Source organism: Choristoneura fumiferana, chromosome 8 (assembly GCF_025370935.1).
Source record: "Choristoneura fumiferana chromosome 8, NRCan_CFum_1, whole genome shotgun sequence".
Lineage (NCBI taxonomy): Eukaryota > Metazoa > Arthropoda > Insecta > Lepidoptera > Tortricidae > Choristoneura > Choristoneura fumiferana.
The window spans coordinates 3,090,987-3,118,657 of record NC_133479.1 but is presented as its reverse complement, the minus strand read 5'-3'; the positions used below and the strand labels follow the sequence as shown (position 1 = coordinate 3,118,657).

The window sequence follows — 27,671 nt, the reverse complement described above, 5'->3', positions numbered from 1 at the left end:
TCCTCTCAGAATAAGCGGGCCCAGTGCGGATTGGGCACTTCACACACGCTATGAATTGCTTCGCAGGTGTGTACTGCGGGACTGCTACGAAATTCGAAAATCGAAGTTCGTGTCGTTCCGTCCTTTTCACTCTCGTATTAAATGATATAAGCGTCGGCGGGACGGCAAGATACGAAGTTTGAATTTTGCACTTCGTCGTACAGGACCAGGTTGACCAGGTTCAGCGTAAAGCGTATCAAATTAACTTCGCACATAAGCACAGAATAAGTAATAGTACAAGTAACATAAGTTCCGAAAAACTCCCGAGATGCGAACCCGGAATTTGAACCGATGATCCTCTGCTTGAGATGCCATAGGTCAAAACACCACAAGGAAAACAGAGTCAATAATCTAATGACCTTCCAAGGTGGTTATAATCTGCTGTTACTTACGAGCTCGTAATCTTTATTTTTGTTTATGTTTATTTTGTTTTGTCGGTATTGTACCTACTTATTATAGTCTTAGATGAGCTTAGAAAATATAGATCATCAGTTTGAGGAGCATGCTGTGTACAACCGGCAGTGTTTTACTGAAGAGTGCTCTCGTAGCCGGCAGGACCACAGATTGCCAGTCGCCGCCGGGCAGTGGCTGTGCACTTGACTGACCACCGACAGAAGTATTTATTGAACGGTTCAACGGTGCTTAACTAGCTTGGGCGGGCTTAGTTAACTTCTAGCCGAGTTAACTACTAATCGAGGGTTAAGTAAGTAGTCAATATAATGTTTTAAACTATTGCAGCACCCAGGACTTAAGATGCTAACAGACGAGTAATAATTACCTCGACGTTTCGGCTACATTGCAGTGGTGGTCACGAGTAGACTGAACTGCAGAGTATTAGTCGTTTTGCTAGCGTGATAAGGTGATAAAATTAAAAAGTATATTGCTTGTATATTTTTGTTTAACAAAAATATACCAGCAACAATGCATCCTTACCCGACTCTAGAGTTAAATTTTACGCTGTGGGCCGGGCGTGCAGGCTGAAAATCAGCGCTGCAAGTTTTTTTTTTTTTGCTTGCCACCTGCTTATTTGTAATTGTTTTTTATTTGTGTAGTCCTGTCCTACGTCTGTGTCAATAAATGTTTTTATTATTATTATAAGTCCCGGGTGCTGTAATATTATGTTTTTAAATGTGGAAGTGTACGGAACTGTCACACCTACAGGCTTATCGATTTATTTTTAGGGTTCCGTAGCCAAATGACAAAAAACGGAACCCTTATGGATTCGTCATGTCTGTCTGTCCGTCCGTATGTCACAGACACTTTTTTCCAAAAGTATAAGAACTATACCTGTAAAGAAAACTTATATTATGTAACTTGCTGCTACGGAACCCTTCATGGGCGAGTCCGACGCACTTGGCCGTTTTTTTAAATCCTGGACCATTCAGGTGGGTGGCCCATAGCATGCGAACTAATATTGAATAAGTAAACTTACAATGTTCATGTTTTCAGCTAAGAATCAGGTTGACCTACTTAATTACGTAGAATATTAAAAGTTTCTTTATCAGTCTCACTTTAATTTTGCTGAATCTCCTAGTCGATGGTTTACCAGCAGGGAATAAGTTTGATAAAAATTAAATTTTTAATTCAAGCTTTTTTTGTTGATTGTACTTGTATTGTAATCCAAGCTTCATCAAATTTCAAGTCAATACCATTTACGGTGAGGAGTTCCATCCTGCGGAGACGATCCTGACTGCAGCACCAAACCAAATTGCACTACCCGATTTATTGTAGCCTTGTAGCTAGGTACGTTACCGGATTTACGTATATCAAATTTCAATTCAATCGGATACCAGGAAGTGGTCGGAAAATGGTTTACAAATTTATTAACTCACATCTAGTATTTAAAAGTTTGTAAAAAAAAGGAGGCAGGATCTCGGGATTATAGACTCTACTTAAATTCTGATTGCTTGCATAACTCTTCCTAGCGTCCAAAGGCCGAGGTCGGCTCAACAGGAGCCCCTTTGGCATGCTAAGTAAAATTAACCCCGTGTTGAGCGCTCCATCTGGTAGCTGGCTCTCTCCGGTAAGCTGTAAAAGCCATCTGAGGCTAACAGCAACAGTACTTACCTACGTTCGAAAAAAAAAGGCTACTTTTACTATCAGTTCTCGCGATGGACTTCGACGCGATCCTCACGGACGTGGGTTCGTGGGGCCGCTACCAGCAGCTCGTGATCTACTGCGTGCTGCTGCCCGCCGTGCTGCCGTGCGGCTTCCATGCGTACGCGCAGCTGTTCATGGCGGCGCACATGCCGCACTGGTGCCACGCGCCCGGGCTCGAACACGTCGCCGACATCGGGCTGGTTAAGAACTTGAGGTACAGAAGTTTCAGATGGAGTGTTAAGAAATTTCAAACTCAATCTTTGTCAGCAGAAAGTTGTGTTATAAAAGACTCGAGTTCTGGAGTCCTAATTTTGTAGTCGACTCACTTAATAGATGACTCGGTCGGTGGACTCGAAGACTCCGTCTCTAGTCGCGTCGAGCGTGAGTCCAGCGAATCGAGTTTTCTCTACATCTACAGCTGAGTTTCGAAAAAACTGGAGTCTTTTACTGCGACTTGATGACTCCAGAGTCTAGCTGTATAGAACATAGCATGAACACGTCGCCGACATCGCGCTGGTTATGAACTTGTGGTACGGAAGTTCCAGCTGGATTTTTAAGAAATTTCAAACTCAGTTTGTCAGCCGAAAGATGTCCACTGCTAACATAAGACTCCACCACGGAACGCCAGAATGACCAGGCCTACGCGGCCCGCACCCAACGAACTTCTATGACTTTTACCAGGACCACAAAGGCCAACTTATGCCAACAAAGCCCGGGAACTATGCTAACAAACCTTCCATATGTATTTAAGCGACAGTAGGCACGGCACGTAAATGTAACGTGGGTAGAATATGAGGATATGGTGGTTCAAAATCAAAGGTCGAAGAGAACTATTTACCATGATTTATACCTCATTCATGTTTACCAAAGTTTTCGAAGGTTACATAAGTACATACACTACATAAACACGGAAAACAAAAACCCCAAGAGTCGCGCGGAATTACGACTTTCAAATTACCGATTTTTCATAATGTCGAGTGTTATCAAAGGCTTAAATTACTATAAGTTCGCCTTTGTACATCTCTTTCTCTTATTAACTGTTATTTTCATATACATATGTTTTATGTACAATAAAGAGTTAGGTATACCTACAATAGGGTAGAAGAAGTTTGGCCACCTTGAGTTTTTTGACAGTTGAAGTTTTAATAAAAAGTATATAGTATTTATAATATTAAAATTTTAGTTTTAGTTTTCAAAAGTTTATACTGAAACGAATAAAGTTTGTAATGTTTATTACTATAAATTTATTTCAAACGTATATTTGAACAATAAATGGCCATAAACCGTACAATGGCCACAAACGGTACTTCTGCCCTACAACTATTCCGATTCTTGTTTGTCGAAGTCTTTTTTTGTGTATGTACCTTGATTACTAGAGTATAGTTATTTTATGGTTTGCAGCATCCCCCTGGAGTTCAAAAACGACGTGCTCCAGTATTCCGAGTGCAGCATGTACGATCTGAACTACTCCGAAGTGCTGAAGAGTCCAACCTTCGACCAGAGCTCGGCTCGCATCGTGCCTTGCAAGAGCTGGACTTTCGACAGGAGCGTTTATAGGAACACCATCGTCAGTGAGGTAAGTTAATTTATAGTCCGCGAGATCTGAGAGACGCCAAAATTCTGGATGGTTCTCATCATCAGCTAGAAGAAGACCGTGTTGCTAAACAAAGGCCTCCCCTTAGAACGCCACAATGACTGACAACCCGCCGCTTGCATACATACGAGTACCTAGCGAGTTGCCCGCAAGTCCCACAACTCTCACGTCGTCCATCTAACTCAGGGTTTCTCAAAGGGGGTTCGCTATTCGACGGTAGGGGGTTCGCGACAAGATTTACGTGATGGTGGCTGCAAGACTGGCAAGATGATTAAGATTGGTTTTTTATTTCAATTCCAAATTTGTTACTTATTTGTTTGTTACAGTTTGTATTTTCGTTGGCAAGATGATTCTTACCTATATTTGTTACCTTTTATTGAAATAAATAATATACATTATATTATAATGATGATTGAAATAAAAATAAACTTAGTTTCTCCAACAGCCAATTTTATTACTATCTTTGGGGGGGGGGGAGGTAGGGGTTGGCTGTCGTCTAGAAACTTTAACAGGCGTACGTGGAGCCATAAGTTTGAGAAACCCTGATCTAACTTACTTACTTAGCGGAGAACCAAACAGCAAGGCAGTTCGTCGAATATCTTTCTAATGTTCAGACTCTGTTTTATATAATTTACGTTGCAATCTTTGGAACATTTCAGTGGAATCTGGTCTGCAATAAGGACTTCTACCCTACTCTTGGCCTGGTCCTCCTCGCCGTAGGGGGCATCATCGGCAATTACATCTTTGGTTACCTTCAGGTACCTTTTTTACGAAACTTTTATCTTTTTCATATCATCATATCATCTTTTTGTGTATGTCATACTTAGTACTGAGATTTTAGTAAATTTTGCCATTTCTTAATTTAAAATCCCATCAAGATAGTAAATGTGAATGAGAGCCAAGTTCATACCAAGTTCGCTTGGGATGTAAATGCAAATGCAAATACTGTACAGATGTAGTGAACAATGTTTTGCCATCGTATTTTGTCGGAAAAGCTCGTATTTATCTTTGTTTCTCAACTGGAACTGAAGTTCACCGAAGCTAAATGAAAAGAAAAACAGTATCTATTCGAATTTCCCCTATGCACCTCATATCTCAGCTTGTTTGTCTCTTATTTAGCCACTTAAGCAGTGACGCTAGCGACTTCTATACCGTAGCCCTCATCGAGAAACTTTCGGCACTCCATTGGAACCAACCGCTCACCCGGACAAGAGATGTCGTTACTAAGCAATCAAATTAAGATTGGTTTTTTGGAATCTTTTTTTATTTTTTACGAGGACCTGGGTTCGATTCCCAGTGCTGGTCTTATTTTTGTGGTTTTTCTGTGCATCTATATATCAGTTTGTATTTTCAATTTAGGTTTTACGGAATGACCGTAAAAGTAAAAATTTAAAATTGAAATAAAAAATACAAAAAGATTCCAAAAAACCAATCTTAATTATCTATTCAATTCAATAGATCTGCATATCGATATTTATCAGGACACTATTGGTCGGAAGCCTTCGTTCTTCATCTACCTCCTGATCGAGTGCGTGTTTGGGGTGGCCACGGCGTTTGCGCAGAACTACGTCGTGTGGGTCATCTATAGAATCGGGGTCGGCTTCACTGTGCCTGCTATCATGGCTACGCCTTATGTCCTTGGTAAGTTTTTCCAATTGGTACTTGGGTATACGGTAACTGGTGGTTAGGTACTATAGTTTTGCTTCCCTGTATCATTTTACTTGCCAAGCTTCTTAGCAGTTTCGGTTGTAAGTTGTAGTCAGCGACTGCTGTCTAGCCAGCGATTAGTCAGCGATTGATGACTTACAATAATAAAAATAGAGTTAAAAACTTCCGACATTGTCATTTTAATGCTCAATATCTCAAAAACGGCAGAACTGATTTTGGTTAAACACAGCTGACAGCCTCTTCATCCACTTTCAACTCGTTTTCCTATTACGGCTAAGGTCAAACTGTCTGTCACATTCACAATGAACGACGGGAATTGAAATGCCATGTGCATACATTAGTTTTTTTACATTAGAAAATCTTGAGGAGTATTTTTATTGAAAAACGTTTTTAAAAAACATCTACGGTACTACGGTACTTACTAAGGTAAATGATCGTTACCTATGTCCTTTCTAATTTTGTGACTGTGATTTATTTTTCAAAAGTGTTTTTCAATAAAAAGACACGCCAAGATCGCTTACTTACCTTCTTTGTAATGCTAAAAAAACGAAGTACATATTATAGTACTGGTAAATAGGTAGACATCGTCTGGTAACACCGAAGTTTGTTTTAGCCATAGAACTTGTCGGACCGAAGCACCGCACGCTCTGCACCATCCTCTCCAACATCGCCTACTCCCTCGGCTTGATCCTCCTAGCAGGAGTGGTGTACCTGGTCCGTGACTGGCGGCAGTTGGCTCTGGCCACCACGCTGCCCTTCCTCTGTTTCTTCCTGTACCTCTGGTTTATGCCCGAGAGCCCGCGATGGCTGCTAGCGAGGGGACAGTTCGAGAAAGCTGAGGTGATCTTGAGGAATATGGCCAGGTTAGATATTAACTTTAATTAGCTCATACACTGCCATTAACGCATAAGTTGCAGTCTTATGACGTTTAAATAACACCGTTTTACCTTGCTACTTCAATCAAATTTAATTTCTACTTTTTTCCAATATCGCTATCTCGACTAGAACGCATTTGTGTCTGCGGCACGTGATGACGTCTTAGGCGGGACGGCGCATACGTTAATGTGCAACTTACAATCGCAATTATCAAACCATTTGATTCCTGGCCCGGGTAAAATGGTCTTACTTTAAGTGTTCATATCATAATAATTTTCCTTGCCAGACAATGCGATGTAACGTGACCCTTGTTGTGAAAAGATTCCACATTGGGTCACACTTCAGTTAGTGTGATTGTACCAGCACTTTTTTATATTGATTAGGAAGTAAAGTAAGGTAGGTGGGGGTTGTTTAATGCTTGACTTGGTACTTTCAGTTCCACTTTCAAAATACGGTTAAAATTAATAAGTAACTGTTACTTAAAATCTGCCTAAAGTGTTTCTTATAGCTTTCTTTTTCCCATTTTTTGAGAGCCATTTGTAATATAAAATTGTTGTCCCCTTTTCAGAATAAACAACAAATCTCTACCAGCCAATTACATGGTGCACCTCCGCCGCAAATATGAATCAGACCAAATCAAACTCGACTTGGAAAAGGAGAAGACTCGCAAATACGGGATTTTGGATCTATTCAGGACGCCAAACTTGCGAAAGAAAACCATAATTATCACTTTTATCTGGTTTACGAATACCAGTGTGTACGTCGGACTGTCGTACTATGCTCCGGTGCTGGGTGGTGACGAGTTTCTGAACTTCTTCTTGGCTGGGATAGTGGAGTTGCCGACATATTTGTTTCTGTGGCCGTCTATGGAAAGACTTGGGAGGCGGTGGACGCTTTGTATGAGCATGGTGGTGGGTGGGATCGCTTGTTTAACTACATTTTTAGTACAGCATGGTAAGTACTGTTAGGATTAATATTGTGGATTAGTAGATTAGTAGTGTCAGATTAATAGTATTTATGCTGGCTCGCAAGACTGACGATTGCAAGTTTTGTTTGTTTTATTTCTGGTTTTAAGCAACATTCATTTAGATGTACAGGGCACTGTCACCTGTCCTGTCCCAAGGACATAAATTTGTGCCTATAGAACAGGTAAAGTAAATACGTCTTTGCTTATTTGACAACAGTCGAAAAACTCCACTGAACCCAAAATCAACCGCTGTCTGACACCACAGATAATAAATACGTTGATTCGGCTTTTTAAAAGTTTTACAACAAACGATAGTTATAGACTGCTATGCATACTCGTAGCGCCTACAATGTTTAATGCTGCAAACACATGCTTTTGAACATTAAGTTCTAACATATCTGTGGCGTTGGTGTGCAGTGAGTGGGTTAATTCCAGGATTTCCAGGATTTCCAGGGTATGCTGCTGCTAGTTTGAGCCTGCAGTAGCACGCCACCGTCCCGCAGCAGGGTATAGGTAACACTAGCGCTGCCTACCCTCACTCAATGCACGCCATTGGCACTGGCACATGTGCGTGTTAACATAAAGCATAAGCATAAATGTTTTTATGACTTTCGCCGAATGCCGCTTTCACCCAATCAGCACGAATATACGAGTTTTCCGATTTGTTTAATTCCTGTGCTTCGATGTAGCCCGTTTAAAGAATCTTATAAAGTGTCCCCAATTCTTCTACAGAGGAATATGTGACCCTCGCGCTGTACTGCGTGGGTAAAATGGGCATATCATCTTCGTTTGTGGTGCTGCCTCTGATGGCGTCTGAGCTCTACCCGACGGTGGTACGAGGGCTTGGCATGAGCCTCAGCTCCGTGCTCGGCATGCTGGGACCCATCTTTATACCACTTGTCAATTACTTGGTAAGTCAGATAAGTAATAGAAGACGGACGTCGGTAATACAACTTCTTGACTGTGGTGTTGGTAACTTTCTTATTCATAAAAGATTGTTATTTATTTTGCCTTTATGTATTGTTTTGTGTGATAGACATAAAGGCTTCATATGATAAAGGCAAAACTAATTTTTCCGTTTATAAGTAACATAAAATGTAGTTGAGGAAACTGAATCAGACACTAGGGTAGAACCTTTTCATAATTAATTGTGCTATAATTTTTGGCAGACGTATGAGATGTCTACATGACATTAGTAGCACAAACGTTTCATGAAAGGATGCATTGCACGCATGCATTCTTCATGATTCCATTCTTGTGGATATATTTTACTTGTATTTTACTCTCTAATATACTTACAATGTACCGGAGTCAATACTTAAGTACTTAAACTCGTCACGTTATATAATCGTTTCAGTGAATTCAGTGTATTTTACACATCAGTGGTAACTGGTAAGGTGCCACGCCGCAGTTAACTTTCGTTTTATTGTATTTGATATTGGTTAACTGATTAAAATATTAGTCGAAATTCGAAATTTAATTCAACAACATGATAAGCTTTCTAATTTTATCGTGTTGCACTTTGTCGTTCCACTAAAGTTAACTGCGGTGTATGTAAACGCATCTATACCTAGGGAAAACGAGAAATAAAAGAATAAATTTTAACAACGACATCTTTTTATTAATTCAATAAATTAAACCGCTTAATATAACAAACATACTTTTTATTATATCTAGGTATCACAGGAAAAATAATCTCTGACTTAAATGAGATCATTTACAACTTAAAATCTATCAGTTCAGTATCATCAGTCGGGTCGGTGGGTTGTTTGAGTTTAGTGGACCTCATCGACGGTGGGTCCGTGGGCGCCATTGGGCGGGGCGCCGTGCAGCTTGGCCATGGCGGGCGCCACGTCCCGCTGCAGCTCCTCCAGCTCGTGCTCGAGCTCGGCGCGCTCGGCCAGCGCGTTGTTGTCGAGCCACTGCAGCGCGCGGTCGAGGCGCGCCCGCGCCGCCGCGCGCTCCGCCTCGGGCAGCTTGTCCGCAGCCGCGGCGTCGTCGAGCGCCTGCCGCGCCGCGAACGCGTACGCCTCGAGCCGATTGCGCGCGGCCACGCGCTGCCGCTGCCGCTCGTCCTCCTCCTTGTAGCGCTCCGCCTCCGCCAGCATGCGGTCGATGTCGCCCTGCGACAGCCGGCCGCGGTCGTTCTTGATCACGATGTTCTGCGAGCGGCCCGAGCCGCACTCCTTGGCGGTCACGTTGAGGATGCCGTTGGCGTCGATGTCGAAGGTGACGTCGATCTTGGGCACGCCGCGCGGCGCGGGCGGGATGCCGCTGAGGTCGAACACGCCCAGCCGGTTGTTGTCCTTGGTCAGGGCGCGCTCGCCCTCGAACACCTGGATGGTGACCGCCGGCTGGTTGTCCGCGTACGTGGTGAACGTCTGCGACTGCTTGCAGGGGATGCGGCAGTTGCGCTCGATGATGTTGGCCATGACGCCGCCGGCGGTCTCGATGCCGAGCGACAGCGGCGCCACGTCCACGAGCAGCACGTCCTGGATGCGCGCGTCGCCGGCGCCGCTCAGGATGGCCGCCTGCACGGCCGCGCCGTAGGCCACCGCCTCGTCGGGGTTGATGGACAGGTTGAGCTGCTTGCCGCAGAAGAAGTCCCGCAGCATGGCCTGGATCTTGGGGATGCGCGTGGAGCCGCCGACGAGCACCACGTCGTGCACCTGGCCCTTGTCCAGCTTGGCGTCGCGCAGCGCCTGCTCCACGGGCTGCAGCGTGCCGCGGAACAGGTCCGCGCAGAGCTCCTCGAAGCGCGCGCGCGACACGCGCGTGTAGAAGTCGACGCCCTCGAACAGCGCGTCGATCTCGACGGTGGCCTCGCTGCTGGAGGACAGCGTGCGCTTGGCGCGCTCGGCCGCCGTGCGCAGGCGGCGCAGGGCGCGCGCGTTGCCGCGCAGCTCCTTGCGGTGCTTGCGCCGGAACTCGTCCGCGAGGTGGTTGACCAGCCGGTTGTCGAAGTCCTCGCCGCCCAGGTGCGTGTCGCCGGCCGTGGCCTTCACCTCGAACAGCGAGCCCTCGTCGATCGTCAGCACGGACACGTCGAACGTGCCGCCGCCGAGGTCGAAGATGAGCACGTTGCGCTCGCCCTTCAGATTCTTGTCCAGGCCGTAGGCGAGCGCGGCGGCGGTGGGCTCGTTGATGATGCGCAGCACGTTGAGGCCGGCGATGGCGCCCGCGTCCTTGGTGGCCTGACGCTGCGCGTCGTTGAAGTACGCCGGCACTGTGACCACGGCGTCGCGCACCTGGCTGCCCAGGTACGCCTCCGCCGTCTCCTTCATCTTCGTCAGCACCATGCTGCTCACCTCCTCTGGCGCGAACGTCTTCTTCTCGCCCTTGAACTCGACTTGAATCTTAGGCTTTCCGCCGTCGCAGACCACTCGGAACGGCCAGTGCTTCATATCCTCCTGGATCTTGGGGTCGTCGAATTTGCGTCCGATGAGTCGCTTGGCGTCGAACACCGTGTTCGCGGGGTTGAGCGCGACCTGGTTCTTAGCGGCGTCGCCGATCAGTCGCTCGGTGTCCGTGAACGCGACATACGATGGCGTGGTGCGGTTGCCCTGGTCGTTGGCGATGATCTCCACGTTCCCGTGCTGAAACACGCCCACGCACGAGTACGTCGTTCCCAGATCGATTCCGATTGCTGGCATTTTCTTAAATTTCTTCAAATACTCGCTTGTAAAAATATTCAATATTCAATGCGTAATAAACTTGTTCAGACTTCGAGAGGTAATTTACCGCTCAGACTTCTCTTCGTTCGTTCACTTCACTTCGTGTTTTCAAATTAGACTGAATCCCCGCCGCCGGGCGCTCGGTTTTATACCCGGCGAGCGTCGACCAATCAGATGCTAGAATTTTCCAGATAGTTCGCGGCAAACGTTCGTGCTACCAATAAAGATCGAATCACCTTCGAGAACATTCGTCATTGTTTGGCTTTTAGAGCAGGATAGAATCGCGCGATGTATGAGTGCAAGCGAGTAGAAAGATGACGCGGTGATACCAGACGCGTAAAATTATCTATTTTTTCATGATTTTATTATTTTTTTAAAGTCAGAGATAAATAGTTGGTAAAAAAAAACTCGATAAACGCAGGTTGTTAGAATTACTATTAATTATCATATATTATATAATCACACAATTGTATGATTAATTGTGTCACAAGGTAAAAAATAATGGTAATTCGAACTACCTGCATTTAACATTTAAAAAAAAATTAAACTACGAAATTCGAAAACCGAAGCTCACATCGTTCTTAATATAAGCGTCAGTGGGACGGCAAGATACGAAGCCCGAATCTTGCTCCTGGCAGCTAGAAAAAAAAATAGCACAAACTAACAACAAAGTATTAAGTATTTGCGAAATCGCGAAACTTGGCATTTATCTGGCACCGCTTCGCGATTTCGCAAATATTTAATACTTTGTTTGTTAAATGCCAAGTTTCGCATTTTGTAGAGTAATTAACGGACTCATTAGACACTTAATTATTCAAGAACTTATTCTAAATGATCTTAGGAATTAATATAAAATTCCGGTCAAAACGCTAAAATTCAATTTTTAAAATGTCCCGACTTTTTAAAAACAGCATGTGGTATTACTGTCGTCGGAGGTCGGGCTTGTGAGATAGCTTTATGTTGTAAGGTTAATGCGAGAAAGAGACAGTATCTAGTACAGCACGGTTACTACGAAACTCGAAACTCGAAGTTCGTGTCGTGCGATCCCTCTGACACTTATACTATTTAATACGAGAGGGATGGTACGATACGAACTTCGAGTTTCGTAGTAGCCCTGCAGGAAATTTCGCACATATTCGTATTGTTCTGTTGTATGGAGATTTTATGTATACACAGAGATTTACTCCGTTCGTTACGGCATACGGTTACTGTTCGAGAAAGTTCGAGAAATACTTATAGATGTTTTCAGAGGTTTTTTGTTTACACGAGCGTTTAGAATCGTATAAAATAAAACCAGCCAAGTGGGACTCAAACTGGACCACCCATAACAAATGGGTGGTTCCGCAATTAAATAAAGAAAATTTTATTATAAAGAAGAAAGTATCCGCATAGATATAACAACTTCGCGGTAATATAAATATTTCGGAAACAGAGATTCTTCGTTCTTAATCTCTAAGACTGGAAAATAAGGTTCTGTAAGACAAATGATCGTTGATAGTACTCATCATCATCATCATCATCATCATCAGCCCGAAGACGTCCACTGCTGGACAAAGGCCTCCCCCTTAGAACGCCACAATGAACGACAACTCGCCACTTGCATCCACCGGTTTCCCGCTACTCTCACGATGTCGTCAGTCCACCTGGTGGGAGGCCTGCCAACTAGATGATAATACTCATTGTGTGCTATTTGGTACCTTGATTAATTTAATTTTTGATGCCATATTAGAAAATTTAGAGGCAGGGAGCATATTTAAACTCGAAATTGATTGAATCTAAAAAGATGCTGATAAGATAAATCTCTTAAATCATTTAAAAAAATAAATTATAGTGATTTTGAATGTTACCTGCCATCTCTTAGTGTTTAAATTCTTAGTGTTTCCTTTACCTTTTTTTTAAGTTTAAAGTGCAACTTCCGCTTATTACCTACTTAGTTATGAGATGACTAACTTACTATGTAATATTAATTACTAGGTCTAACTTTAATAACTAAATTTATTTTTTTTGCGCATAAATTTTAATTATTTAGAAGCAATAACAAACATTTTGTTATTCCAGGGCTCTGACATCATGGTGCTTCCCCTCATCATCATGGGTGCTCTCCTGGTCGCCGGAGGCATCGCCAGCCTGCTCCTCCCTGAAACTCTGAACCAGCATCTTCCACAAACCCTGGAGGATGGAGAAAAAATGGGGCTGGACACCGACTTCTGTTGCAACCCACCAGTTAGAGAACAGAAACCAATCGAAGGAAAAGTTAATGTGGTACAGGAGCAAAGAAGCTGTAACACTTGTAATGTTCTGTGTTCTTGTGAGATGGTCCACGTGTCCATTATAGAGAATGTGGCGGCTGTAATGGAGAAGGACGGCGAGAAGATAAAGTTTATGTTGAATAAATGAATGTTGAGGATTGTTGAAGTTTTCATCATCATCCCAGCCTATAACTTCTCACTGCTGTACAGACATACCTTTCATCTGATAATGGGTCAAATGTACAGCATAGCTTTAGTTAAGGTACCTAAAAATCATATAAAAGCGATTGATCTGTGAACATGACAAAACATGTACATATCTACTTGTAGAAACAGTCGTTTCATTTTTTTATTTATTGTAAAGTATTAATATACACATTTTATAATAAGACCTTTTTTATTATTATCCTTAAAAGTTAATTGTTTGAATAATCATTAAATAACGTACAATACCTAGAAAAATAAATCAAAACTCACTAATTTCTAAATGGGCATGTAAAAGTTTGGAATTTTCATAGTTTAACAACCAACAATTTTACATACTTACCTATATTTCATAATTGATCTTGCTAACATACCACAGAAAGTTTCAAAGGTTGGTTTATTTACGAACAAACTCCAGATGATATCTGAGGGGCTACTACGAAACTCGCAAATCGAAGTTCGTATCGTACCGTTCCTTTCACTCGCGCATTAAATGACATAAGCGTCAGCGGGACGGCAACATACGAAGTTCGAGTTTTGCACTTCGTGGTATAGGGCGTACCCAAACATCGATATAGTAGCACGTTAGTATAGCGAGAAAATTCTGGAATCCCTCCGAATACATCGCAAGTTCCAGATAACGCAGTGTCTCTTTCTTACGTTAGCGTATGCGTGTAAAGCTTTCTCCTTCTCGCTACGTCACGCGACGATTGAGACAGTAATACCATACCAGTAAAATAATTATTACCAGAAATACATTTCGGTATATTTTTATAAAATGCTACATGAACGTCGTTAATTACCGTACATATATACATATAAACAATATTAATTACTGGTATAACCCCATATCATATCATTATTTTATAATTCAAGTTTCAAAGTATAATAGAAAATAATTGTACAGGAAAATCATCGCATGTATGCATGGAAAGCTACTCCAAAATTCTAAAATCGAAGTTGGTATCGTACCGTCTCCTTCTTTCTTGTATTAAGTATTATTCGCATGAACGGGATGGCACAATACGAAATTCAAATAATGAACTTAGTACTTACTTAGTGTAAGGCCTGAACATTGGAACAATGACAGATTTATAAACTAACGAAGAGATAAACAAACTAAGGAACGTGAAGTAGTTAAGAGAATACAAACTAGCCTGCAAGTGAATGTTATCACGAACATAAGACATAAGATAACCATTAATTTAATCGCACCATTTTCCGTGTAAAAACATAATAAAATCCATATTAGTATAGTGTGCACTACTCGTTAACGTAACATCACTTTAGGACATTTCCCGACAGCGTTCATAAAAAATTGAAACGTAAGGAAATTTTACGCGTCTGGTATCACTGCGTCATCTTTCTTCTCGCTTGCACTCATAACCTGCGCGATTCTATCCTGCTCTAAAAGCCAAACAATCACGAATGTTCTCGAAGTTGATTTGATCTTTATTGGTAGCACGGACGTTTGCCGCGAACTATCTGGAAAATTCTGGCATCTGATTGGTCGACGCTCGCCGGGTATAAAAGCGAGCGCCCAGCGGCGGGGATTCAGTCTAATTTGAAAACACGAAGTGAAGTGAACGAACGAAGAGAAGTCTGAGCGGTAAATTACCTCTCGAAGTCTGAACAAGTTTATTACGCATTGAATATTGAATATTTTTACAAGCGAGTATTTGAAGAAATTTAAGAAAATGCCAGCAATCGGAATCGATCTGGGAACGACGTACTCGTGCGTGGGCGTGTTTCAGCACGGGAACGTGGAGATCATCGCCAACGACCAGGGCAACCGCACCACGCCATCGTATGTCGCGTTCACGGACACCGAGCGACTGATCGGCGACGCCGCTAAGAACCAGGTCGCGCTCAACCCCGCGAACACGGTGTTCGACGCCAAGCGACTCATCGGACGCAAATTCGACGACCCCAAGATCCAGGAGGATATGAAGCACTGGCCGTTCCGAGTAGTCTGCGACGGCGGAAAGCCTAAGATTCAAGTCGAGTTCAAGGGCGAGAAGAAGACGTTCGCGCCAGAGGAGGTGAGCAGCATGGTGCTGACGAAGATGAAGGAGACGGCGGAGGCGTACCTGGGCAGCCAGGTGCGCGACGCCGTGGTCACAGTGCCGGCGTACTTCAACGACGCGCAGCGTCAGGCCACCAAGGACGCGGGCGCCATCGCCGGCCTCAACGTGCTGCGCATCATCAACGAGCCCACCGCCGCCGCGCTCGCCTACGGCCTGGACAAGAATCTGAAGGGCGAGCGCAACGTGCTCATCTTCGACCTCGGCGGCGGCACGTTCGACGTGTCCGTGCTGACGATCGACGAGGGCTCGCTGTTCGAGGTGAAGGCCACGGCCGGCGACACGCACCTGGGCGGCGAGGACTTCGACAACCGGCTGGTCAACCACCTCGCGGACGAATTCCGGCGCAAGCACCGCAAGGAGCTGCGCGGCAACGCGCGCGCCCTGCGCCGCCTGCGCACGGCGGCCGAGCGCGCCAAGCGCACGCTGTCCTCCAGCAGCGAGGCCACCGTCGAGATCGACGCGCTGTTCGAGGGCGTCGACTTCTACACGCGCGTGTCGCGCGCGCGCTTCGAGGAGCTCTGCGCGGACCTGTTCCGCGGCACGCTGCAGCCCGTGGAGCAGGCGCTGCGCGACGCCAAGCTGGACAAGGGCCAGGTGCACGACGTGGTGCTCGTCGGCGGCTCCACGCGCATCCCCAAGATCCAGGCCATGCTGCGGGACTTCTTCTGCGGCAAGCAGCTCAACCTGTCCATCAACCCCGACGAGGCGGTGGCCTACGGCGCGGCCGTGCAGGCGGCCATCCTGAGCGGCGCCGGCGACGCGCGCATCCAGGACGTGCTGCTCGTGGACGTGGCGCCGCTGTCGCTCGGCATCGAGACCGCCGGCGGCGTCATGGCCAACATCATCGAGCGCAACTGCCGCATCCCCTGCAAGCAGTCGCAGACGTTCACCACGTACGCGGACAACCAGCCGGCGGTCACCATCCAGGTGTTCGAGGGCGAGCGCGCCCTGACCAAGGACAACAACCGGCTGGGCGTGTTCGACCTCAGCGGCATCCCGCCCGCGCCGCGCGGCGTGCCCAAGATCGACGTCACCTTCGACATCGACGCCAACGGCATCCTCAACGTGACCGCCAAGGAGTGCGGCTCGGGCCGCTCGCAGAACATCGTGATCAAGAACGACCGCGGCCGGCTGTCGCAGGGCGACATCGACCGCATGCTGGCGGAGGCGGAGCGCTACAAGGAGGAGGACGAGCGGCAGCGGCAGCGCGTGGCCGCGCGCAATCGGCTCGAGGCGTACGCGTTCGCGGCGCGGCAGGCGCTCGACGACGCCGCGGCTGCGGACAAGCTGCCCGAGGCGGAGCGCGCGGCGGCGCGGGCGCGCCTCGACCGCGCGCTGCAGTGGCTCGACAACAACGCGCTGGCCGAGCGCGCCGAGCTCGAGCACGAGCTGGAGGAGCTGCAGCGGGACGTGGCGCCCGCCATGGCCAAGCTGCACGGCGCCCCGCCCAATGGCGCCCACGGACCCACCGTCGATGAGGTCGACTAAACTCAAACACCCACCGACCCGACTGATGATACTGATAGATTTTAAGTTGTAAATAAAATTGTAAATACTTACTTTAAGGTTAGTATTAGAACAACTCAGTAATATATTTGTTGTTTGTGATAACTAAAACAAAGACTGATTTGATTTCGATAATTTAAACCGCTTAATAAATAAGTTATTTTATCCTAATATATTTCTTTTATTTTGTATTAGGTACTTACCCCAATGAAGTCGATGCCAATTTGAATTTATAGTGATTGACAGAAAAACACAGAAACAAAATTTACCTTCCTTATCCATCCACAAACCAAAGCCACCTTCGAGTATTTATCTAGATAAATACTCAAAGAAAGCCACAAACTAACCCGCACCCGCCGCCAAATGAAATGTCAACAAAGTGAAAACTATGTTCGGTTCGGAAACTGAAAAAATATCGTTTAGGAGTTTAGGAACGATCGAAACGAGAGCTTTTGCATTCATTGTACGTATCACGCAACTACGCAAAGGCAGAAGGAATTTCGTTTTTATTTCTATAACGTGTTACACATAACTTGAGTTTGGCCATTAATAATTAAATAATCATTTATAATTGGCGGTAACAGCAAAAACTAGTTCGTTTATTTTCTTTTAAAAATAATGTAAATTATAATTTTGCAATGTGAATCACTATCCATGATTGTGATCATTTTCATTAATGAGTTATGGTAGAATTGCAACAATATGTGAAGGTCAAGTAGTTTTTTTTATAAAGTTCATGATCATGAAGACGAATAAATCGATTAAAATGTTGAACAAGAGACAAGATGTGCAGCACTACGTAAAATAAAAAAAAGTTTTTTCTTATCTGACAAGCCTGACAAGCGAACGACAAAATGTCAAAGTCAAAGCAAATGTCATTCATTATCGTTTCTGTCAAAGCTGGGGTGCGGGTTGCTTTTGATATCGGATTATGAAATAAATATTTCATAGAGTTCATATTTAAATTTTAGAAAAAATGGCTTTATCGTTCCTGCGCACTAAAGTGATAACTCGACACGTGAAAAAGCAATTTTACCAAAACAAACGAAACGCTGGATACGTCGTGCTGTAAGTTTCATTGATTTGTTTTATACAAATTATATTGGACCAATCTACTCAGTTTACGGTAGACTATATTTTGGGATCCACATTATTAATCAAGTATTTTTATGCAACTGTTGAGTTTGACTCGGTTGCGGCTGAGAAATTATGGTGTAATTTTTCTAACCTTCATGGATTAAGTTTCTGACAATCGGGTACCCTGCTGCTGCCGGAACAGAAACTGACCGACCAAAAAACTCCAAAAGTTATAATTATACGTATTATTATAGTTTGTTATTAAGTCTTGTGTGTGTGTGTGTGTGTTTTAAAAATACAAATATTTGAGCTCGGGTCTTGTGTATATTAATGTGTATTTAAATATCTATATTCTCCTGAGTCCTGACATTTTTAACAAACTTAGTGCTTAAGACCTAGACATGGTCGACCTGATTTGTTATTTTGGATATTATTTCAAAATTCTTAGAATTCTTTATTTTTTTTTTCTTAGTGTTAATTGGTCCTTTATAAAGTACACAAGGACTTAGGAGGATAAAACTATGTTAGCCTTACAGCAAGCATGTACAAGCTGTATTTAGTTTGGGACAAATAGGTCATTTGGTTTCAATTGTCCCTTAATAATTTTTCTATTTCATATATTAAATTTATGTTAATATTGGAACTACAGTAAAGTCCAGGTTAAAGTTATGTTTACATTTTAGTTCCTTCTCACTGTATACAATCTAACACATTCAAATATAATGACAGCAATAAGGTAGTACCTAAAGTGTAAATATGTTTTAACCCTTGATTGTACATATACACCCCACATCCGTGTCACACAGCTATGCCACATGGCAGAGGCATCTTTACCTAAAGTGCAGGGTGTGCGTTGCACACAGCCGCAGTGGTGTTAGGGGCGCTGGCCTTAGTTCCCACATACCATTGAATTACTTCACAGGTATGTGCAGGTTTCCTCATGATGTTTTCCTTCACCGTAAGGCAATTAAATGTAATTTCGCACATATAGGTCAAACCACTAGGCCACCACGGCTTCAAAAAACGGAAAATATTGTTGGCAACATGTTTATATTGTTGGAAACAATGTCAACCCCATAGAGAACCTCAGTAACAATATTAAATTTAATTTCTTTAGTATGTATGTTGTTTATCTCGTTTGTCAAATTCTCACCCATCCATAAGTAGCCGTAACCAGCCATACCTTTTATGTGCTAGCAAATTTGTTTATGGTGCCCCCCAAGAAGTAATACCCTAAGCAATTGCTTAATTTGCTTATGGGCTAATCTGGCACTGCTTAAAATATAGTACAAATACGTAGATAAGAAGCAAGCGCAAGCACAATCATCAAATAGTACAGTCAGCAAAAAGCTTATATTAAAAATGAAATTTTTAACTACTTTTTAACAAAAACATGTCAAGGTGTATTTTTGCCCAGACACCATTCTTTGTATATACCTACACACATATATAAATTATTGACAGGGTCTCTGTTAAATATTTATTATTATCAATCTGGTTAATTACAAAAGTACAGTCACCTGCATTAAAATCTACCACAGCGAAGTGGGCAAAAATATCTGACACATTCTACTGGCCCTAGAAATACAGCCATAAAGTCGTATCAGATGCATGCTTTGCTGTGACAGATGTTGCTGCCAAAACAGCATTGCCCTGGTTACCTTTCAACTGTTTTTATTTTTTCAGTATTCCAGAAATAGGAGAGGATGCTGAAAAGAACACATTGCTTGCAGAAAATGGGCTGCCTGAGTTTAGTGACATCACCATCGAGAAATGCATCGCGGCCATCAGTAAACAGAGCTTGGACTACGAAAATGGTGTCAGTCACATCGAAAAGTCAACAGCCAACTGCAAAAATGCATTTAAAGAAGTATTCCAACCTTTGGAGATGCTCGATGGCCAGCTCGAACTTACCTGGGGCATAGCCAAGACTTTGTATCTAGGAAACAGCTCTCTTATGCCCACAGCATCTTACAGAAACATCCACGAAAGAGCACACAAAGCCAGGTCAGCTAAATTTAACAGTGTACCTATCTTCCAAGCCGCTGTCAACGAGAAAAACAAACTGAAGAAGCTCACAGACGAGGAGCAAAGACTTTTAGATAAATATATCTTAGAAGGCAAGCTTAATGGTCTAGATGAGGCTGGCGGCAAACGAGAAAAGCTTCACAGTACTATTGCTGAATTACAGAAGCAGAGATACATGTTCCGAGAAAAAGTCCAATTGGCCACTAATTTGTTTACTAGTACCATAAATGATAGCCAAGTTGTGCGTGAATTCCCTGAAAGCCTTATAAAATCTGTAGCCACGAGTAATGATAGCAGCAGAGGACCATGGAAAGTCACTTTACAACCCCATGTCTATGAACCTTTCATGCAATACTGCCCTGATAGATCTCTGCGTTGGAATGCATGGCAAGCCCATGTACAGAGATGTTCAGGCTTTGGCAATAAAGACTTAGAGAGCAGCACGCATTTAGAGAGAATACGCGGTTTACGCACAGAACAAGCCAAATTACTAGGATTTGAAACATTTGTTGATATGAGCATGGAAACGAAAATGGCGGGATCTGTGGAAAATGTCAATAACGTCCTTGATAGCTTGCTGGAATATGCCCGTCCCATGCAGGATGTCGAGTTAGATTCGCTGCAGAAATACGCACAAGAGAGAGGCTTTGATTTCAAACTGGAGCACTGGGACATCCCTTACTGGCAGCGAAAACAGAAGTGGTCTCTTTACAACTTCGATGAAGAAAAAATCCGGGAATATTTCCCTCTGCCAAAAGTTATTCACAGTCTTTTCAATCTGTGCAGAACACTGTTCAAGATACAGATTGAAGAGAGATCAAATGTCCACTCTTGGCACAAAGATGTCAAATTTTACGACGTGTATGATGAATCCAGTAACAAACCTATTGCAGGATTTTACCTAGACCCTTATGCTCGCCAGAACGAGAAAATACGCGTCTTCGATGACGCCGGCTGGCACATATCGATACAAAACAAATGCGCGTCTACTGGCACCACTCCTTTGTCAGCATTGATATTCAACTTCCAGGCTCCCACAGACGGAAAACAGTCTCTACTCAGTTTCAATGAAGTCAGCGTTCTCTTCCAAAGATTTGGTCACTCCTTGAGGCATTTACTTACGAAAGCGAACTACTCCGAAGTCGCAGGTTTATCCAACGTCGAGTGGGACGCGGCTGAAGTCTGCGGCCAATTCATGACGCTTTGGCTCTACGATCCTCACACAATCCAAGCAATCAGCGGCCATCACAAAACAGAGGAACCATTACCAGACAAGTTTATCCAGAACCTTCAGAACATCAGAGGCCACATGGCAGGCTACACATTATGCAAAGAGCTCTACTTATCGCGGTTAGACATAGAGCTGCATTCGAAGAAAGCCTTCTGGCGTGATTTAGTTAAGGAGCTATGGCCGAAATACCATGCTTTGCCGTTCGATAAGTACGATTCGCATCCTCTTTCTTTCACGAAAGTTGTTTCTGAAGAGTGGGCAGCGGCGTATTACTGCCATATTTGGTCGAGGATGATCGCCGCGGATGTTTACAGTGCGTTCGAGGAGGCCAGGAATGCAAACCAAGACTTGTTGGCTGTTGGCGCTCGATATAGAGACACCTTCCTAGCTTTAGGAGGCAGTTGCCATCCTGGGGAGGTGTTCCGCAGGTTCCGAGGCCGCGATCCCTCCCCTCAAGCGTTGTTGAACAATCTTGGACTCTCCAAGAAGATTGTTGAGGAATGAAACGAAATGTAATTAACTAGAATTGTATTATAATTAATTCCTATTAATATAATTTATATATTATAGTGGAGTCATTTATTTCTGTTTAGTTTTGTTATATATTTTCTTTACATCATTACGGTTTAAGGAGTACATCAGACATGGTACTTTATTTGTATTGAAATTCCTTCTCAGGGTCGGTGTCTCCAATTTGACAGACTAGCTTGCGTCCGGGGCTTCGCCTCCGTCGCAGTACTCCCTCTATCCTGTGGAAAGCCATGTGCAAAATTTCAAACTCCTAGTCTTAGTAGTTTGAGCTATGCTGTGCTTGAACATACAGCCCGCGGCACGTAAGTGTAGCGCTGACCGCTAATTTTTGCGCACGTGACTGCGGATCTGTTCAAGGTAGTGCCTCCAGAGTTGAGGTCACGAACACAAGAACAAGATTTTGACATTTAGTCATTCATTTGTTTTTATGCAATAAGTTCTTCATATAGCTGTGTTTGTAATTATTCACTTCAACTCACGTGGCATTACATATATATAGTAATGGTATAAGCTATTTACGCAATTCTGATGGTTCAGCCAGAATCTCTCTACAGGACGAAACTGCTTAACCAGCATCGACTTGAAATTTGGTACCGAAATGTAGTTTGAATGACAATGCGAGTACAGTCAACAAAAAACCTAGTAGGTATAGGTAGGTACAGTGAAGTTCATAAACTTGTGAGCAAAAATATCTATGAACACGACTCTATTGTTAACGGCGTAGAAGCGTGTTCAGATATTTTTGATCAAATTTTTGCTCACAAGTTTATGAACTCGACTAACAAAAAAAAAATCACCGTTCAATTCAATCAGAATCGGGATTCTGCTCCCAAGCCCTTTCCATATCATACACGTCCTTCTTTATCTTCTCGTCATCCGGCAGCAGTCGGGCGGCGGCTTTCATCTCGTCGATGGCTTTGTTGAGGTACCGAGGCGCGCGAGGCCGGCGGCGCGGCGCGCAATGCACTTGGCGCGGCTGCGCCGGTTGCCCTCGCAGGCTGGCTGCATCAGCTCCAGGGCTGACGAGCAGTCGTTCACCTGGAAGTGGAGACGTCAATGAATATAAGGCTGCGTTCAACCAGAGATGCGCGAGGAATCTGTTTTTCATTAACCAATAGGAACGCTTCATATACCTAGCCTCGCTCAGTGGCGTAGCTAGGTGGACAAGGCCCCGGTGCATAGAGAGGAATCGAGCCATCACCCGTCTTTCCACGTAGCTTGAACTTTATTGGCCTTCAAAAACATAAAAAAACCGGCCAAGAGCGTGTCGGGCACGCCAAAATAGGGTTCCGTAGCCATTACGAAAAAAATTAAGTAATAGTTTTCTAAGGATTTCGTATTTTAAACGGAATCTTCCAAGTTTAGGTATATTTTATACCTTAGGCTACTATTACTCTTAAACTACTAATAATTCTCAAACAAACTTAGCCGTTATAGTTTTCCTGAAAGTTTGATATACTTACTACCATCCTGAATTTTTTGAAATTTTTCCACCCACCTGTTTTAGATTTTAGATGGGGGGGAACGCTCAATTTTTATGAAAATTTGCACTTTAAAGTTGATTATTTCACAAACAAAGCACTGAATCGAAAAACCCTAATGGTTTTAAAAGATCTATCCAACGATTAACGATATCCCACACTATAGGGCTGGATGAAAAAAAAAATACCCCCACTTTACGTCTATGGGAAGTACCTTAAAAAATTTTTTTTGAATTTTTAATTGTACCATTTTGTCGGCATAGTTTACTTATATATCCGTGCAAAATTACAGCTTTCTAGCATTGATAGTCCCTGAGCAAAGCCGCGGACGGACGGACAGACAGACATTTGCCATTCTGGCTCCGGAACCCTAAAAATGGCTAGAGCTTTTTCTTTTATGCTCCTCTCTTTTCAAAGCTTAGGTTACAGGGCCCACTGAGGTCCGGGCCCTGGTGCACTGCACCACCTGGCCATACGATAGCTACGCCACACCAGAGCGATACTAAATGAAGCCTTTTCATTGGTTCATGAAAAATACATTCCTCGCTACACATCCGCACACATCTCGGACAACTAAAACCCAGTCCGCTTACGCATTTGTTGAAGTTCCCGAGCGCGAAGTGTGTGGCGGCTCTGTTGGCGAACAAGCTCGGCAGACGGTCCGAGAGCGAGATGCCGTGCGTGTACGCGCTGATGGCGCCGAGGAAGTTGCCGGCGCGGAAAAACTCGTCGCCCTTCTCCTTGCACCACTGCGGGTCCTGCTCCTCCGGGCGGAGGTCTTCGGAGACGAAACCTGAAGATGGAACCAGTTCCATCAGTGACCAGTGGTGAGAAGTCGAGCCTTGAGGACACAGCAGTGCCACCGTCAAGTCGTGCGGGAGGCAATCTGCTGTGCGCTGTAGGTAGTATCTTTTCCCGAACAATTAGGTACTGCGTACTTTAACCAATACCTATAATTTACAAAACTATCGCATTCTACAGTTTCTACCGAAGCCTTTTCGAGCCCCATGTGGTTATTGATTTAGGTGACAAACTAACCAGTGGCGCGTCTGGCTAGGGTCACGTTCCTTAGCCAGGCCTCCTCCTCGGCGGCGGCGGACTCGCGGCTCGGCGTGGGGAACGTCCGCGGCGTGTGGGACACCTCCACCGACCCGGCGGTCCGTAGCCGCGGCAGCACCCGCGTTGCCGCTTCTTCTTTCTTCTTGGCCACGTATTCGGACCTTACTGGAATCTGAATTAGCCCACACATTATAACAATAGTTAGGTGCTACTTACAAATTACTGAATAATCCTTTCCATATTTTTTCCGTTGGTATTGTCATGCTTACCGATGTACAGTCGAGTTCATAAACTTGTGAGCAAAAATTTGTTCAAAATATCTGAACACGATTCTATAATTATTGTTAAAGGCGTAGAAGCGTGTTCAGATATTTTTGGTCAAATTTTTGCTCACGTTAATGAACTCGACTGTACAATTTAAGAAATGAGATCGCGAACGTGAGCGGTTTAGAAAATTAGGCCTCAGGAGCATAATTATATAAGTAGTTATAACATTACTTTAATCTAAGCTACTCTAGCTACTGCATACTTACCTTCACTGGTTTTCTTGGACGAGGTTTAGCAGATTCCATTACTTTCGGTTCAGTTTTGGTGTTCGTTCTTTTTGGTTCAATCTTAATTTCAGTCTGTTTCACTTCCGGTACTTCATCTGGCAACTCTACAATTTTAACTCCCCCTTTTTGTCAGCGTTCACCCTCCATTCCTCCAACGCATCCATCGCAACCTTCCTCTGCTCGTCTCTTCTAGAATCCATTAGACTGTGTTGCTTAGAGTCTATCTCCATGGCTTGCTGCACAGTGAATCTATTCATTTGACTCTTTCTTATTCTCCTCTCTTCAGACTCCTCTTGAGCTTTCTTCTGACACTTCTCCAGTATCTCTTGCTTAAGTTGCATCTTCTCTGGTTTTGTTAGCTCTTTTTCTAAAGTTTCCCACTCCAATTCTTCTCTTTTCATTAAATCAAACACGATCTCGTCATCTTTTACGACACATTTACTTTTATCGTTGTCTACGTCGTGCAGGAGAAATATTTCAAAAATGAATGGGCTGTAATGCGCTTTGATGTATGAATCGGTTGTGAATAAGTCCACTTTTTCCCTATTTACCGGATTGAGAGGTATCCTTATGTTTAAAGTCGAGGGCGTTTGCCGCCAAGTGTATTCTTTAACTATAATAGGCATTATTTAACTTGATTCCTTTAAACGTCTCAGCGAAAATAATGGCAATGTCGAAAAATGATCCGAAAACTAATCAAAATAGTTTACTCGTAGCTATGGCTACGGGTATGTCTGAACTTGGTCTGAACCATGTTTGAACATAGGCATAGGCTCCCAGAGGTTCCGACATAAAATATACACTCGTAAATAACCAACTAAACATTAAATTCGAAGTGTTTCTTCAAAATATTATACTAAATACTACACGTTACACGATTTTTAAATGTTCCCGGAATTCCTAAATGGTAGGTTTTTAATCAAAATCCTGGCAACACTGGTGAATAAAGCTAGCTAATGCAAAGCCCGCCGTAAAATTTCGACAGATAGTGAACAGCATTCCTCGAATGATGTTGTGGAGCTATTCACTATCTAGCCTCAAATGGATTATGTATGTTACTTGTGAATGGCCTGATTTATTTATCCATGTTGAAGAATGCTATAATTAAATTTGTTTTGCGTGGTTTCGTTCTTATCAGAATCGAGAGACTAGTGAAACAGATCACATCGGCAGACATTATTCGTTTGTCTTTTCTTGACGTTACTTTGTTTTGTGTTTATTACTCTACATATAACTGTATCTAAGTACTTTAATTGGCACCTAATTAAGAGTGCATTTGTCTTTACTAGCGCAAGACGTGTCTATTATAAAATACGGTCATGAGTTCTCGAGTTCAAACCGGTAAGAAAGTTATTATTTACATAGTTTAAAAGTTAAGATAAAATAGATCAGTTAATTAACTTTTGAGCTGTGTACTACTTACTGTCGAGCGTTATCTTATCATTGAAGTGATTTCATACGTAAGTTACCTACCTATACTACCCATGCGTTGTAGATACCTAGCTAGAAGATCGAAACCTACTGAGCCGATGTTTCAACTTTTACCATATATACTACCTATTTAAGCATTGTAATGTAGCTTCCGCTATTCTACGAGTATTTCTGACTTCTAAAGTCGCAGGATCCTAGCTGAATGCTCCTCTCATCCGCTCAAAGGTTGACTGGTAGAAATCCCTTAATGTGATGTTTTGTAGAACAACAACAAAAACCGACTCTAAAAAAAATAAAAATAACCAAAATGGAACCGACTACAAAAACCTTGAAAATAATAGCGGCGATTCGCGGCGGGCGCGCGAGGATGCATACAAATTTCGTTCTCGTCTCGCCTCGCCGGTGGAAAACCACCATTAATTAGGCCTTGATTTGCCTGACCACCCGCCGCCGGCGACCGGTGACTGACGCGTGCCCGCGACCCAATGCTTTGTTCGAGGATGTTTGAGGGTGGTTTCTCTGAAACGTCACCGGTGGCGGGTATAGGTACCGTTAATTCGTGAGGTGCGACGCACATCCAGGCGCCGCGCCAGTCGCTGACGGGCCAGAGAAACCAGGGCCTTAGAGTTTTGTACCGTATAAGTAGTATTGGCCGCTTTGTGTAACAGTGCTAGGAGACATGGACCCCTCGGCCCTCGGCCGAACCTTAACCCACGAGCACCTGTCCATGGAGTTCACCCACTTCTACCGCAAGCCCCCTAAGCATCTGGCGGCCAAGTTTGCCGGCAGCATGACTTTGCAGAACGTCGGGTACCTGAGGCAGTACCCGTACAGTTCTTTGTACAATCTGACGCTGAATGACGACGCTACGAGACGGGCGGTCGTGAATGATGTGAAGATGTATAAGAAGTGCGGAGGAGGTAAGTACTAAATGATATTGTAGCGGATACTCACGTCTTAAATAGAGTTTAGCTCGACATGCTTCGGGCAAATTCGTAGCCCTTCTTCTTAGAAGCAACGCGACTCGGCGGCTGCGCGACTAGCTACAGCCGGCGCACGAATAAAATACTCTCGAACAGCTACGAATTAACCGAAACATGTCGAGCTAACTCGATTTAAGACTTGTGTTATCCGGTACAACATGATAATATGAGCGTGAGCTCCCGGTAGTTTCATGTTCAAAGGAGGTAAGTTGGCAGTTGGCACTTGGCACACTTCAGAAATCTCCTATTCAGGAGACCATGGAAACAAATTATAACAAGGGATATAGAGGGTTGTGATAGAAAATGGGCATAAGTAGTGTGAGGGAGATATT

At 43.9% G+C, this 27,671-nt stretch overlaps 6 protein-coding genes across 6 annotated transcripts; 4 read left to right on the top strand and 2 right to left on the bottom strand.

Moving 5' to 3' along the window:
* Positions 1-590: 590 nt before the first annotated feature.
* LOC141429989 (beta-alanine transporter-like) lies at positions 591-13,327 on the top strand. Its single transcript, XM_074090519.1, has 9 exons — positions 591-742; positions 2,143-2,353; positions 3,541-3,715; positions 4,393-4,491; positions 5,215-5,374; positions 6,015-6,264; positions 6,846-7,231; positions 7,977-8,155; positions 12,977-13,327. Exons 2-9 carry the CDS (start codon positions 2,151-2,153, stop codon positions 13,313-13,315), a joined length of 1,791 nt encoding a protein of 596 aa, XP_073946620.1. The 5' UTR covers positions 591-742; positions 2,143-2,150; the 3' UTR covers positions 13,316-13,327.
* LOC141429988 (major heat shock 70 kDa protein Ab-like) lies at positions 8,850-10,982 on the bottom strand. Its single transcript, XM_074090518.1, has one exon. The coding sequence runs from the start codon at positions 10,895-10,897 to the stop codon at positions 9,020-9,022; it is 1,878 nt and encodes a 625-aa protein (XP_073946619.1). The 5' UTR covers positions 10,898-10,982; the 3' UTR covers positions 8,850-9,019.
* A 1,645-nt stretch (positions 13,328-14,972) lies between the features above and the next one.
* Positions 14,973-16,952, top strand: LOC141429987 (major heat shock 70 kDa protein Ab-like). The gene has a single exon (XM_074090517.1). The coding sequence runs from the start codon at positions 15,069-15,071 to the stop codon at positions 16,944-16,946; it is 1,878 nt and encodes a 625-aa protein (XP_073946618.1). The 5' UTR covers positions 14,973-15,068; the 3' UTR covers positions 16,947-16,952.
* An 886-nt stretch (positions 16,953-17,838) lies between these two features.
* LOC141430134 (uncharacterized) lies at positions 17,839-21,869 on the top strand. Its single transcript, XM_074090692.1, has 2 exons — positions 17,839-18,032; positions 19,728-21,869. The coding sequence occupies exons 1-2, from the start codon at positions 17,941-17,943 to the stop codon at positions 21,802-21,804; spliced, it is 2,169 nt and encodes a 722-aa protein (XP_073946793.1). The 5' UTR covers positions 17,839-17,940; the 3' UTR covers positions 21,805-21,869.
* On the bottom strand, positions 21,814-25,692 carry LOC141430135 (dynein axonemal assembly factor 4-like). Its single transcript, XM_074090693.1, is given in 7 exon segments — positions 21,814-22,049; positions 22,629-22,761; positions 22,764-22,869; positions 23,906-24,105; positions 24,351-24,543; positions 24,905-25,050; positions 25,053-25,692. Coding segments are annotated over 6 exon segments (1,269 nt in total). The 5' UTR covers positions 25,552-25,692; the 3' UTR covers positions 21,814-22,049; positions 22,629-22,636.
* Positions 25,693-25,987: 295 nt separating this feature from the next.
* LOC141430150 (phosphotriesterase-related protein-like) lies at positions 25,988-27,296 on the top strand. The gene is made up of 2 exons (XM_074090710.1): positions 25,988-26,266; positions 27,025-27,296. Exons 1-2 carry the CDS (start codon positions 26,245-26,247, stop codon positions 27,285-27,287), a joined length of 285 nt encoding a protein of 94 aa, XP_073946811.1. The 5' UTR covers positions 25,988-26,244; the 3' UTR covers positions 27,288-27,296.
* The last annotated feature ends 375 nt before the right edge of the window (positions 27,297-27,671 follow it).

Excerpts from the sequence above, each read along its gene's own strand:
- LOC141430134 (XM_074090692.1), top strand. The coding sequence starts at position 17,941 with ATGGCTTTATCGTTCCTGCGCACTAAAGTGATAACTCGACACGTGAAA. Across the intron at positions 18,033-19,727 it reads AACGCTGGATACGTCGTGCT|TATTCCAGAAATAGGAGAGG; the intron begins GTAAGTTTCATT and ends TTATTTTTTCAG.
- LOC141429988 (XM_074090518.1), bottom strand. The coding sequence starts at position 10,897 with ATGCCAGCAATCGGAATCGATCTGGGAACGACGTACTCGTGCGTGGGC.
- LOC141429989 (XM_074090519.1), top strand. The coding sequence starts at position 2,151 with ATGGACTTCGACGCGATCCTCACGGACGTGGGTTCGTGGGGCCGCTAC. Across the intron at positions 2,354-3,540 it reads GGGCTGGTTAAGAACTTGAG|CATCCCCCTGGAGTTCAAAA; the intron begins GTACAGAAGTTT and ends TATGGTTTGCAG. Across the intron at positions 8,156-12,976 it reads TACCACTTGTCAATTACTTG|GGCTCTGACATCATGGTGCT; the intron begins GTAAGTCAGATA and ends TTGTTATTCCAG.
- LOC141430150 (XM_074090710.1), top strand. The coding sequence starts at position 26,245 with ATGAGTTCTCGAGTTCAAACCG. Across the intron at positions 26,267-27,024 it reads GAGTTCTCGAGTTCAAACCG|TGCTAGGAGACATGGACCCC; the intron begins GTAAGAAAGTTA and ends TTTGTGTAACAG.
- LOC141429987 (XM_074090517.1), top strand. The coding sequence starts at position 15,069 with ATGCCAGCAATCGGAATCGATCTGGGAACGACGTACTCGTGCGTGGGC.